This window comes from Euwallacea fornicatus, chromosome 22 (assembly GCF_040115645.1).
Source record: "Euwallacea fornicatus isolate EFF26 chromosome 22, ASM4011564v1, whole genome shotgun sequence".
Lineage (NCBI taxonomy): Eukaryota > Metazoa > Arthropoda > Insecta > Coleoptera > Curculionidae > Euwallacea > Euwallacea fornicatus.
In genome coordinates, this window is record NC_089562.1 from 393,708 (window position 1) to 408,698 (window position 14,991).

At 36.8% G+C, this 14,991-nt stretch overlaps 1 protein-coding gene across 5 annotated transcripts in view; it reads right to left on the reverse strand.

The window, feature by feature from the left end:
• The window catches only part of Eip74EF (Ecdysone-induced protein E74), an 81,767-nt gene that overhangs the window by 25,902 nt on the left and 40,874 nt on the right, over positions 1–14,991 (reverse strand). The window contains exon 1 of one of the 5 annotated variants that reach the window (XM_066295297.1): positions 4,045–4,670. The exons of the other annotated variants lie outside the window; for them this stretch is intronic. Coding sequence (XP_066151394.1) covers positions 4,045–4,438 — 394 coding nt within the window. The 5' untranslated portion in view covers positions 4,439–4,670. Of the gene's footprint in view, positions 1–4,044; positions 4,671–14,991 lie in introns of those variants that run through there. 5 annotated transcript variants of the gene reach the window in all.

Consider the following 14,991-nt stretch of genomic DNA (forward strand, 5'->3'; position numbering starts at 1 on the left):
TTAAGCCTTAACCTACGTCAATTCAATTAATTTATCTTATAAATACTGATAACAACCCAGAGATAAGATTATGGCAATTTTTATTGAAAATCCTCCCATTTATTTATCAAAAAAGGCAACGACCCCCCCAATAAAGTTTAAACAATTAAGTCAAGTGCAAAAGTTAAGGTTAAGGTTGACTGCTAACAGACAATTACCCAAGAATTATTCCCTTTGGGGCCTGCGCCCAAGAACCCATATCCAGACTTTCACTTCCGCATTTGGGCTATTGATTTTCAGGGCTCGTCTTTTACGCCCCTGACCTAGAATAAAGGGCTCCAGACGCCCACGAGACGCTCAAATTTGGCTGTTTTAGACGTCAAAAAATTCAAAATACTTATCTCTAAAACACAGTCAAAAACAACCTTATTGTGATCTGGCGTAATCACATTTACTTTCATGTTTATATTTATCGAAATTTAAACAAATTCGCGATAAAACTGGATGTAAATTAATCCGCAATTAGATAAAATATAACTGGCAATTTGCCCTTCATAACCTTGGCATTGAGAATGTATCGTTATTTTAACAGGTACATTATAGCACAGTACAACGGCGTTGTACTGTGTCCACAACATACGTACAACCCTAGGTACATACATATTGTGTCAGCTCTTCTATTGTACTGTTGTTGACACTTTCGCTGTCAACAAGAGTACAACGCTTTACGGATGAGGCAGTGCGCCTTAATGTACGTATTATACGATAATGTAACGTACAACGTATTGTACTGTGTTAGTGCTAAATGTGGTAGAACGAGCTTAAGTGAGGGTCGTCAGCAAGACGGGGATTTCTACGACTTTCTGACACTGACGACATTGCACAATGTATTATATTCCCGTACTGTGATGTAAGTAGATTTAAGTAGTACTCTGAACGCTGAAAATAACCATTGAAAGCTAGTTGTGCTTACATAGTTTTGACTCTTTAGTGTGCCCCTGACACTAAGCAAATGTTGAAATTCTTAATTTTTTTTTGCAAAGTTCAAAGAACAAGCATTCGTTAACCTTCGTTGACTCAAATGACGCGGAGAAATTTCTGAAAAATTCCAAAATCCTTCAGAATAATGAATTTTACCCTTATTTTCAATGCGCTCTCGATAATTAACAGAAAAAATTGAAATTTGCAATTTTTATCCTGCAAACATGAAGAAACGAGATAAGCAAAACTTATTAGCCTACGTAGCCTCAAATTATGTGATTTTTTATTCCCCAATTCCTCCTCAACATAATGAAATTTTCTTGATTTTATGAAGACTTACACTCTTATTGCTTCGAACACGGCACTGATATTAAACAAATTGACATAAATATTTTTGTTTTGCAACCTCTCAAGAATAAAATATGTACAATTCATTGGCGTAAATAATCCTCTCGACTGCCCGAGAATTTTTAAATATCCAAAAAACGGCTTTAAACAATAAATTCAAACTTGATTGTAGGAAGGTTCTGACCCTTTTAGTACGTCCCTGATATTTAGCAGATAATGGTAGGGATTTAACAGTTCTCTGAGACTTGAAAAAACAGTTATGCTATAACCTACTTCTCACATATCGAAGATTATGATGCATACAAGGGGCGCAACCACCCCCTGTAAGGGCCAACGATCGTCGAGACTTAGACGAACATCAATTTTCGGAAATTTGCATGCAATCCGCACAAAACTGTTTAAGGACTAATTACTTTTATGGGTAACTTTATCTGATCGAAGATAATTTTTATCGTGGGTTTCCTATACTTTGCAGATCGACTCTTTATCTCAGTTTTCGTTGACGTCACCCCCAAAACCATCTGGTAAACACATACGGGGTGAAAAGCTGAGCGGCAGGTACAAAAAAATCAGATACTACCTGTATAGATCCATTATACATGGTTTTTTTATATAAAAAAAAGGCTGATGTAACGGGGCTTCAGGCTCAATGTAGGTCAGACGTATTGAGTAGCAAAGAGATCACCGGTTCCGGGATAAAATTACGGTTTCAGTAAACTTTGTCATCTGTCAAATTTAGCTTGGAAATGGGGCCGAAAGTACCAGAAAATCCAACATTACAAGGTGCTGCACGGGCCAAGTTATTAATGTGCTGTTAACTTCAATTTCAACGAGAATAAATTTCCATGAAAAGGTGAAATAGGACCTCAGCGTTAGAGATTCTTTGTTTCTATCTCTCGTGTTGAAATTAACATCACATTAATAATTTGACCCTAAATAGCGACTGAATAATGCTAATGAAAAGACATTTCCGGACGTTTATTTGTAGAGGTGATTTGCATTTTTTGTTTATTAAAAGGAGGATGTAAGTGGTGGTGACGTACAGGAACACCATATAGAATCAGGTGCCAGTGATAAATTTTGCGAAGACGCATGCTTCACGCAGTACTCATTGTTTCTTGGGGTTATTTAAATGAACTACCTCTCTCTCTCTCTCTCTCTCTCTCTCTCTCACTCTCTCTCTTTTTCTCTCTTTCAAACTGTCTAAAATGTCACAGGAAACTTAACTCTAATTAATTAATATTCATGGAAAGAATCCTGTAATTATTATTTATTGCTAATGAATCTTACATAATTGTTGTCTAGTGTTTAAAGAGGGTAAATTGCGAGCATTATTCATCAGGTTTAATTTAAGAAATGTCTTAAAAGAACGAACGGAGGTACGAGATAAGATTAGCAGAAAGCGCGTTAAATCAGGTTAGAAAGACGACAAAAGGAGTGCAGGAATGAGAGAGATAAATTACTTAAAGAGTCGGTACCAAACTCAAAAAAGTGAATTACAGATCGATGACAAGTAAAAGAGAGAGTGATTTTCGTTGGAATTGAAAATCAGTTTTGCAAATGCTGAGCAATGAAATATTGAATTTAGCGAACAATTTTATCGCTTGCTCTAAGCTGAACTCACAAAGAGGAATATGAAGAAAGTCGGTAACAAGCAAAAAAGATACTAATCTTATTTAGAACGCAGAAAGCAGCTTTCAAAAGGACCCTTAGCAATGATATAATGAATTTAGAGAGCAATTCTCTGACTTAACTGAAAAAAGAAAAGCAGGTAGGACCTTAAGATGTTAAAAAAATAGAGAGCTTAGAACCACGAAAGTGGATCTTTGAACGGGTTCTTCGCAAACGAAATAATTGATTTAGAGTTAATATGAAATTTGTGATGTAAGAGCGAACATAGGAAGATTAAGACATTTAGCAACAAGTTAAAAAATAGATATAGATTTCAGTGAGCATGCATTTAGAAAGGGAAAAATTCTTTTAGAAAGTGCTGTTTTTGGTAATTATATAGTTTAAACTAAAGCTGTGTTTAAAAAAAAAAACTGATTTAGAAAGAAATTTTCTTGCTTAACTTCAAAATTGGGTGGAGGTGAGAAAAATTCATTAAGGAGACAATTTTAGTAGTATATTTGTAACCTGAATGCAATTTTGTTGTGTTAAAGAGTGCAAAATAAATCCAAAATTCAAAATGTGCCCAACGAAAGAAGAAATGATTTGAACACAACTTCTTTTTTTAACTGAAGGCAAAAAGAGAGGGGGAGGAAGATTTTATTTAGAACCGAAAAAAAAACAGCTCTCAAAAGAGTTCTATCTCAGAAATTGAATAAGAAACTTGGGGAGTAAGTGAATTATCTAATTTCTTATTATAATCATTTTCGCGCATTCAAATATTCAAAGCTCCAGCGTTCGTTAACGTGGTCAACGTTTGCCGGTTAACGTCGTTCTGGGCATCACCGCAGAAAAAAACAGTTGAAAAAACAGTGAAATGGAAAAATTTCAATTTCTCGAATATTTTTAAATAACATTCTCGAAATGCGATGGATACTGGAACAATCGCGCCTAAGTAACTTAAACCTGAAAAAAATTCCTGCGGATTTTTCAACATTTTCCAGAGGTGCGCAACTCAAAACAGGAAGCGTAAAAATAGATCGAAAAGCGTTGTTTTTGATCTTTAAAAATATCCAACACGAATTGGCTTGGGTTTCCATACACCGTCAAAAACATCATCAAACTTACATCTCTTGATCAAACTCTTCTTGTAAGGTTTGCAGTCGGCGTCGTCCTGGATCATCAGCTTGTCATCGGTGTCGTCGCTCTCAGTGCCCGAGTCCCTGTTAGGACTTACCCCCCTGTCCTTCACTCTCAAATCCAGGGGACTATCATTAGTATCAATGTTCTTATCATCAAACACTTTTTCGTCATTAAAATTGTCCTCGATAACAGTGAGTCTAGCGTCGTGTTCATACGAATGTTCACTTTTCGGTGTCACTGCATCGCGGTGAGGGCTGCGCCTCACAAACTCCTCACGCTCCATCATCTCTTGCTTCACGAAGATCCGCTGCGGCGCCAAGTTGGCAATTAGCGGCATTTCCGGGATCTTCTGATGCGGCTTCAGCATGATCATTGTCATATTTACACTCACTCTCGTCGCCACCGGGAGAACAGCACTAGTGCCGGCACATAGAGATGTGTCAAATAAGCGACTCTCGCTTTCGGCCACCGTCAGCGAGTATCTATAACCCACTAACTCGAATACTTGAATATGCCGGCTCACCACGTACCGTGTTAAGGTCGATTCGGAGTGGATCGCGCGTTTTCGGACGCGAAACGAAAGGGAAATCGTGCTGGTTAGGCGCAGGAGGTGTCGTGTTGGTGTAGGTTAAGGTATGGGTTGTGTCGTCTCTTCCTTTAGCGCGATCGAGGAATCGACAGAGGATTTCGTCGATGCGTAATCGCAGCGGAGGGGATGATAGTGATGATTCGATAATCGCACGCGAAACTAAACGATCTTGCTCTAATAAATTTAAAACGATCGGCGAAGATTTCGACCGATTTGTCAAAAATTAGTACATCGGAAGACGGTCATTTAAGTCACTGTTTCTTAACCAACCAAGCTGCAAACTGTTCCAGACATTATTTCTCTCGATTTATTTCGAGCGTTTTACATTATGCGTTCTGACGCAATTCAAACGTCTTCCAAAAATTTTGCAGACAGCTTTTCAGAATCACTTAGGAGTTTAAGAAGGTTTATGTTATCATAATACGTTTATTGTTCTGTGTTCTGTTTTTATTTTCAGAAAAATAATCATAAATGTCAAATTGTAGCAAATTTTCTAAAAAAATGGATAATTTTCAAATTCAGACAAATTTCTGAAGAAGTTTCAGTATTGCCAGATTGCGAGAAATGTTTAAACATTATCAGAATTGGTGTTTCTAACAAAATTTTATTTGGGATATAAACTTTCCAAGTCAAAGACTGAAACAGGACGTTTTTCCAAAGAAATTTCCACGTCTCTTGGACGAGAATGTGTTTTGGGATTTTTTACAATATATTTTTTAAAGTAAAATTATGATTTTACGATATTACGTTATTATCAGAAGCGTTTAAAATTAATAATGTTTGGAATGATTAATATAATAGATAATTTTTTTTATTGCAATTATCCATAATTAGTTATTTTTCAGAAACCTGTATAATGTAAACTTAGGGAAATTATTTGCAACAAGGCCATTCGGCATTTTTTCAGATGAAGAGTTCTCACATTATCAATTTTCCAAAAAAAATTCCGGAATTGTTAGAATGAAACAAATTTTATGAATAGTTTCATGATCTGCCAAAGTTCTATAAAAAATAGGAATTATTTCTATTGATTCTGACAAAAACTATCGCTTGAATGATTGATTTTCCCGAATATTTGTTCTCATTTGTCATATTGGAAACATGCGTATTTTGATGCTTTGTCAGAATAACGAAAACGATGCCGTGAATTCAGGAAGTAATCTGTTACTCAGAATCTTTCAATTTTTGCGTACTAAAAATGGAGATATATTTTCTTTTTGGAGAGCCCTCAGTGCTCGAACGATGGGCAAATTTATGATATTTTCACTTTCGTATAAACATATAAATGCAATATTTAAAGCTTACAGAGGAATTTGTTAGTCAATCAGACTATTTTTGCTTCGAAGTCTACCAGCTTTGTATGCTCTTTAATAGGAGTTTTTGACATGATCCTCCCTATATTACAAAAGTTAAAGTTTTTGCCGTCCGCCACTCTGTATATTATTGAACATTATGAACTTATCTATCACAAGGAACAAGAACCTAAACCGGTAGAAATTCAAATAGGCGAATTGGTCATTTATTCTGTTAGAACGATACTACCTGAAGACGTCCTAATGATATTCAGAACCTTCGGTTTGAAAAAAATTAATAAATCGAATGTTTAAGCTCTGATCATTAACTTTAACGTCAATATCAAACAGCAAATAAGTGTAAGACTTCGCGCCTACTGTAGTGTACGTCACTGTTCTGAATAGAATAAAACAGAAATGGTCGTAGCGGAGGTACTCAAGCGGGTGGTACTAGCGCAGTACGGAAATTTCTACGTTTGCTTCGCTACTACGTCTTTATCCGTTTTCAGAGTAATTTAAAACTTACGAGGTAATAACTTTAAACATTTAGAAAATCATTTTCTTCGCGTTTGGCCTGATAAAACGTTCCCATATTATAAAACACCCAGTAATTATATTGAGTGACTCTTTGAAATTTTTGCGTATCGAGGTCAAAACATTAAAATTAAGTAAATCGCCATCTAAAAATGAACTAAAACTTGTGAGAGGTTTTCACGTCAGAAAGGTCAAGAAGACATAACAACGATATTATGACCGCAGAGGAATTTACAACACCAAACAAGTTTTCTCAATAATTAAAATTTTAATTTGATTTTTAAGGAAATTCAGGTGTATTACTTGACCTTCTCATAGTCCGCAAGTTGGCATAGGTCGCGTTAATGTCGCACTACAATTGAATCTATGAACGAGTCTAATCTTCCGTTTGGTCCATGTAAGTGCTCCACATGTTCAGTTTACTCCTATTAATGTTCTGTTTTGATGAAATGAAATAACCTAAAAATATCCATGTTTAATTTTAGTACGTTGGACCATCCAGGAAAGCGTATTGTTCCCAAGGGCAATGAAATTCTATATTATGGATTTCAATGCGGGAGTTCTCTATCAAACACGTGGTCCGTTCCTTCATATACACAATTTGAGCACCTTTTTCGCTTTTTCTTCGTATATTAGACCTTCTATGTTTGTTTACTCGCCTTGAAAGACAATAATTTGGGTGTAAGGCTGAACCAAAGGCCAAACCGGGTTATTGCCCACGTTGCCTTGTGAAAATAGACCAATACTAGTGCGTGAAGAACAGCAGCAATCAAGCTCGCAATAATTGGGCTCGATGGTTCGTCAAAGGTCTCAATCAAATTCAATCGTGTCACCGTAAATTGCCTTTCATCTTTGAAAAATAAAGACTAAAATCGGAATGCATGTAAGATAATATTTGCATAATTAGCGGGGGATTAAGTTTAATGAAGTTGTTAGAATTGGTGTAGATCAAACTGGTTTGGTTTGCATCGATAATCTACAAAGTGTTTTCCGTGGGTTTTACTTCTACGGCCAAGATTGTCTTCTACATAAACTGCAAAATTTGCGTTTTTCCAAGATCCAAAATCTATTCACTGGGCGTTTGTCTCTGCACGTGAATGAAGCGGAATTTTCACAGGCAGTGAGCAAAACAGTAAACCCTCCTCGAAAATATCAAACGCAAGGAGAGTGGCGGCTGATCATTTGTTCGAAATATTTCCCGGTAGTCATTTCAGGTAATGAAGATATACGTTGGCCGTCACGCTTACCAGATCTTTCCCCATTAGATTATTATCTGTGGGGCACTGTGATAGAAGTAATTTATTAAAATCTCATACTCGTCACTGTTAAGGAACAGTGATGGGAGGCGCAAAACTGATGGGGGTTGTCGAAAATCGAAATTTGCAAATTAAGAGAGACTTGCAGTGATGAAGTGTCAATTGTTTTCAATTACTTCGTTTAAAAAGCGAAGGGAACATCTAAGTGTTCTTCTAAAATTGCAATATTTTCGAACTTCTCCGAAAGTGATGGAAGTTTTTCAATTTTTAAAACGGCATAATATTGACTCTAAGTTGGGTAACTGGACCCTAAATTAACTGACTTTATATCTTTTATGGCTACCAAAGTGGTTGTGCTCCAGGACACGAGACAAGATAGGAAACCCTGTACAGGGTATCCGGAAACAAAAAAATTAATAAGTTTGATAAATTTTGACTTCCCCTGTATAAAGAAGACCTATGAAGTATCTCTTTACGTATGAAAATAACCACGATTATGAGTTATTGAAACCACCCAACGTTCATTATTATCATAGTAATTCTTTGAAAAATACAAGAAAACGCATACTTCTTTAAGTTCTTACTTTGAGACGAAATAACTTGGTAACGAAGGCCGCTAGGAATTCTTTTATATGAAGTACTAACATTATTTTAGACTTCTCTATAAATCTTAGAATTTATGACATAACCGTTTCGGACACCCTGTATATCAATTTTGAAAAAGGAATATGGGATTCTAAATTTCGAGAATTTAAAAATGAAAATCTGTTCTTGCTAATATTGATATTACTTGAAAGTCTTTTGTATGGGTTCTCCCATAAATAACTCAGGTTTACTGAGAAGCAAATCCAAAAAACGACCTAATATACACGGTGGACTGTATCAAAACGAGGAGTTTTAGTATTTCAAACGTAACGAAAATTGTTTTTCAAATCTTGATGTATCGCCTAGCAAAACACAGATTAACCGAAAAGCGATAGCTGCAAAAATGGGTATTAGGAAATTCTTTGTTGAGATTGCAAGGGGCATCCGGTTTTGAAGGTTCATTGGTGCAGTCAAAGTCCGTCTGGCTTTCGAGATGCGAGAACTGATAATAAGATAGGATTTTATAGATTTAAATTAATATTCTCGTCGGTCGTTTCCCATAAGAACGGAAAATGCTTCAGACAATAGGAGGTAGTATTGAATTAATGCGATGCACTCCCCTTTGCTTGCTGCAGACAACAGAAATTCAGCGTTAAAATTGCAAGTACGAGTTAGTTGCTGACTAACACCCCTCGCTATCTACCGGGAACCGATGATGAATCTTCCTCATTAGTAAACCATTAGCGAAACCTTGAGCTCTACCAAAGGCAAAATTCTAATCACAGAAATGTTCAAATATTAACCTTTACGCCCGTTAACCCAATTGTGCGATATTTACAGCATTACATAAGGAAGCAGCGCCATATTGAAAATATTTTTTATTGGGTTGTTTAGCATAAATCGAAATTTTTGCGATATAACTTTACAGTTGTTTGCTTCGTGGCCGGACAGAAATAACTCGAAATGATTATCAAAACAAACTGTAACCATAACAATAATCATTTTGTAACACCCCAGTTCCTTGTTTACGAGGTTCGTCAAAAAATTCGTCAATGAAACGCATCATGGGTGCACCCATGTGGGTTAAGGTTAATGCGGCCGATTCGCGAATAATAATAACGATATAATAGCTGGAATGTCACGTTGATTGTCGATAAAAATTTGTTTCTGCATTTTCGAGTAAAACAAACTATTATTAATAACCATTAAAAAAAACACTTGAAAAAGGGGAGTACCTGACTAACTGCATACAATAATGTTTGTGTCTGAAAATTAATTAATCTTCAATTGCATTTCGGCCCTGAAACTATTGAAAAAGTAATGGCATAATTACGCCGAACCAACGAACGATGAAACGAATTATCCCAATTCGATCAAAAAGTGCTTTGTGTTGGATAAATAGGGAAATCAGGTGTTTAATTGGTAATTTATTTGGTGAATTTGGGCGTAAAGTGGATTCGAGAAACCAGGGAGGGGCTCAAGACGGTGGAAAAGACCAAGAAAGAACAACCATTATATGGTGTCGATACCTGTTGCGTAATGTAGCGCAGATGATCAGCCTTTAAACTCGCATAACAGTATACTTAAAGGTTGTCGATAAGGGCGGTAAAATCGAACTACTTATTGTCGAATAATTACGCCAAACTGGGGTTTTCCGTGAAGTCCCAGTTCGATCGCGAACACTTGCCAAAACCAGTCAGGCACTTTAAGGCATTTTTAGAGGCCCAAAATGACACATCAAAGATTTTATGAGGAAGTGACCACTAATTTCTGCCACTTTTCATATTTCGAGCATCGATATATCGATGAACAGTACGATAATTGTCTTAAAAACTATTTCGAATTAATTGTCTCGATGAGCTATGTGAGTCGTGTTGCAATGTCCCTTTTAGCTTTTGAGGTGTGAGGCCATTTTAACACTTATTTTCGCGAATTAAAAAATAACTTAAAACTAAAATTCTTTAAGCTGAATGTCTAACCATATGAAACTTAAACGAATGGGTTTATTTGATCATTTATTGGCAGGGTCAAGTTCAAGGTTCCAATTATTCTTGTAAATACTAATTTCTCTCTCTCTCTCTCTCTCTCTCCCTCTCTCTCTCTCTCCCTCTCTCTCTCTCTCCCTCTCTCTCTCTCTCCCTCTCTCTATCTCCCTCTCTCTCTCCCTCTCTCTATCTCCCTCTCTCTCTCCCTTTCTCTATCTCCCTCTCTCTCTCCCTCTCTCTATCTCCCTCTCTCTCTCCCTTTCTCTATCTCCCTCTCTCTCTCCCTCTCTCTATCTCCCTCTCTCTCTCCCTCTCTCTCTCTCCCTCTCTCTATCTCCCTCTCTCTCTCCCTTTCTCTATCTCCCCCTCTCTCTCCCTCTCTCTATCTCCCTCTCCCCCCCCCCACATCTCTCTCTCCCTCTCTCCCCCTCTTCCCTCTCCTTCTCTCCCCCCCCCCCCCTCTCTCTCTCTCCCTCTCCCTCTCTCTCTCTCCCTCTCCCTCTCCCTCTCTCCCTCTCCCTCTCCCTCTCTCTCCCTCCCTCCCTCTCTTCCCCTCCCTCTTTTTCTCTCTCTTTCACCCTAATTCTTTTACTTTTTATTACACATGTCCATCCACAGCGCTTAGATTCCAATTAAGGAATTCTTTTTAAAACTTGGTCCAAAAACAATTATTTCTCCTTTAATTTGGAAAGTTATATTTTAACCCTATTATCGTGTACTTGGTTCGATATAAAACCGACAAAAAGTGTCCGCCGGGCATACATTTCTTTAAAGAAATACTCACATTATAAATTTTCATTTGGAACGAAATTCACGCTACATTTACATTACAAGTGTAGGAAAGCTGTCAAATGCTTTGGGTGACTGCGTTCGACATTCCTTTGGATGCTCCTTTTCTATATTCTCACTTTTCCCTATTCAAATTTTTGGATTTACTTAAATTTTATCGTTTGCTGGTTAGCTAAATTTAAGGCTCCAATAACTCTCATAAAAAAATCCCTCTCTCTCTCTTTTTCTCTCATTCATTTCTTCCTTCTATCAAATTGAATGAACTTTGGAGCAAACTATCTATAAATTAAAAAAAGAGAGAAATGCAAACGTTTTGTGAAAAATTGCATTTTGACAGTTTGAAAAAAAACACTCAGTAGACTCACGGGGTAGTTCGGATGTCGGTAACACGGTTCAACAGTCTCAGAAGACTCAGAGAAGAATTTTTTCGTTGATGAATATCTGCGAAATAACTTCTCGATCAAGAGCTTCAAATTGTCCTCTACATCTCAACAAAGGTTAAACCTTTTCATCGTAAAATGAAAATTGTGTCTGTCGACAACGGTTTTAAGTTGCAAAATGGTTATTAATGTATGTCAAGCCATGTTCGTTTGAGGTAGGTTTTGTCCTAATGGACTCGTAATGCAGCGCAATTACACCGGTAATTGCAGCGGTGCGGTTTAAATATAGAAAAAGTGCCTCGCAAAGATGGTTGATACGACCGAGTCCTATTCTACAGGGTGATTCACGGTGGATGTTCGATTAGATGATTACGTAAAATGAGACACGTGGTATGTCTGAAAATTTCCTAGTGTAAGTAATGAATCTTGCTATATCGATTTGAAATATTTTTAGCAGTGCGATCTTGCCAGTTTTATTAAAAAGAAAAAAAATAAGTAGCAACTCTGATATGTTAAATGGGGCGCTATGCACATTATTTAATTTTTAGGTTTAAATTTCAAAGTTTCTACTTTACAATTCCTATACCATCCCTAACGGTTTTTAAAATCTGAATTTATACTCTTTTTTCACAATAAAGCTCCAACAAAAACCACGGTTACACCGGATTTGAATTAGAAATGGTTCTACCCCGTACAGAGTAGTTCGAAATGGATTTTTACAGTTGGATACTAAACCTAGCTGAAGTGCGTCTTTTAAAAGACACCCTGTAGTATATTAGAAAATGCCCTGTAGAAGAATTCCTTTTCATTTTAAACGATATATCATATTCCTACATGAAACATCATACTTCGTAAATAAATGATGTCTTATGATTGTCTATAAATGCTGAATTATTTAAAAATATTTTCCGAAGGTGGTGGAGGAGCACCATCATGACTGAAAATAATTAAACTACCAATTGTTCCAACGAGTCGACGGGAAGCGGGGTCGAGAATATTCCTTTGCGCGCATTTAAGACCAGACTCGAAAACTAGCTGAAGATCAGAAAACGGCTATTTAAGTGAAATTTTGGATGTGGAATGGACAATATGACTAAATTACAGCAAGAACATGTAGAAAGTTTAATGGAATGTACCGTTATGACAGCAAATTATTGAAAGGAAGTGTTCAGATGCTTCACAATTTCATTAACCATGGCTCAAAACTAATGGCGAAATCAATTTTACCTAAATACGTAATTATTTACGATGAAAATATTTTCAATATTTCAGCTTACTTATGCCCTCATCCCCAAGTCTTTTATGATACTACAAACGTTTTGGGGAGAGCATGTGCTTCGATTCAAACAGTTCTGTTCAAGAGTAATATGCACACATCCAAGATCGCTAGAATTCAACTCGTATAGGTTAGGAACGCAGGATTCACTTTTCTGAAGCAATTTTAGCACGCAAACAAGAAGACCCTAACTTATTTAAAAATATAATTTAGTCAGAGGACGTTTTTCAGAGGAAACTTTTTCCACAAACAGAATAAACACTTCTGCGTTCCAAATGTGGTTAAAGAAATTGAATTTCAAGAAAATTCGGTTTTAAGATTCTCTGTATCCTGAACGATAATCAAGTAAGTTTCGTCACTCAGAATGAACCGTTAAATTCCGCCAGACACCTCGAAATCCTAAGATGTAAACGATTTTTTAGCAAAGCTGACTCCTCAAGAACATCACACTTGTGGGTTCCAATTAGGCGCAACACCGCGTTACTGTAATCAAGAGGTAACAAGGAATCTCTTTGAAATGTTTGATAACCGTTGATTCAGGCGTTCGGGCCCGTGGGATTGGCCTGCTCTATCTCCCGATCTTACCCCACTGGATTTTACTTGTAGTGTAAGGTATAAAAAAAAAAAACGAGTTTATCTTACACCAGTAAAGCGTAAAGAGGAATTGCGCACACGTGTGACCAACTGCATTTGTGAACTTGATGCAAATAAGATCCGGAGGGCCAAAATCAATCTTTACATGTGCAGATTTTGAAGTGCTAGGCATTCAATAAAGGTAATTTTGATTGTTCAGTGTAAATATGGAAAAATTGAGTTATATTATAGTTTACTTGGGTTTTGATTAGAATTTAAGATATTTAAGGCGCCGTGCAATCCTTCCACATTTAATACCATTATATTGTGTCCGTCGAAACGTGCAAACAAGTATTCACAACCTCACTAGTGTACTCACTCGAAAAGAACTTGATTTTGAGCCAGTTTGTACTAGATAGGATAGCTATTTCTTCACGAGGCAAATTCGTAGACATTTCCAAAACGATCTGTATAATTTTTCGTTTCAGTAACACAGGTTTTATTATGGCATAACATTAATTAATATATTGATAACTGCTAGAGACAAGTGTAGGAAACATTAAGGAGAAACGCTCAAAAAGAAATAGGAAACCTAAAAATATATGCAGGGCGTCCCATTGCATATATCGGAGTTGCTACTGCTTTTTTATACAACCGGCAATCTCGCAAAGCCGAAACTGTGTTAGGCCGATAGGGCACGACCGATTGTCAATATTTTCAAATTTTTAGAAAGACAATGTGCCCATTTTCCGCGAACGTCGAACCAGCCATCTACCGTGGATCACCTTGTATACACGGCGTTAGTAATTTATGTGAACTTTTTTACTGAAAAGGGCTCCATGTCACTTTAGTCCAATAAAAATTCATAGTTTCTTCTTGGACAAAATGACTTGTTTAATGTTGCAATACGTGATTCTTGACAAGATATTACGGATTTTTTTACATATTTTTCCTATGAGCATCTGCGAGTTGTTGGGACAGCGAAGTAAATGCGGGCGATGGGAGGGGTAAAAGAAAACAAAAAAAAAACAGTTGAAAAATATAATAAATAGTATAATAAAACCTAACCTGACCACCGAAATTTAAACTAACCTAACCAAACCATCCTTACTCAAATGAAAACAAACATATAACATAATTGAAAGACATTTGAAATATGACACATATGATAGGTTTGGTTATTGCAGCTAATTATATCGAAAATAAGTAAAAATATCCGCAGTTTTTTGTAGAGAATCGAATATTATTGAACAGTGTCAAAGGGGTAATTTTTTCAAGGAAAAAACCATTAATTTCTGCCGGATTGGTGATAAGTCACCAATAAAAGCAGCTGTGTATTTAGAGGTATATTAAGAAATGAGTGCGACTTGTGGTGCGCAAAGCGATGAAAGCTAGTAATTCTGGCAGTTGAGGTTATGATCGTTTCTGCGCCTGCTCGTTTTGTTATTCGCGTTTCACAGCGCCACCGACAATGGTTTATGACAGCTTTCCTGAGGTATCAACGCCATCTTTCCTTCTTTTGTTTCGGAGCGACACCTTCGGAGACCCCCCCGGTCTGCGTCACACGTCAACTACCGGGTATTGGCCATGTCTATGCGATTGTTTTCGATTTTGAGCTCGTTCGCATTGAAAGTGCAAAATTTCGCTTTCCCCAGCATGCACAGTGGCAACTA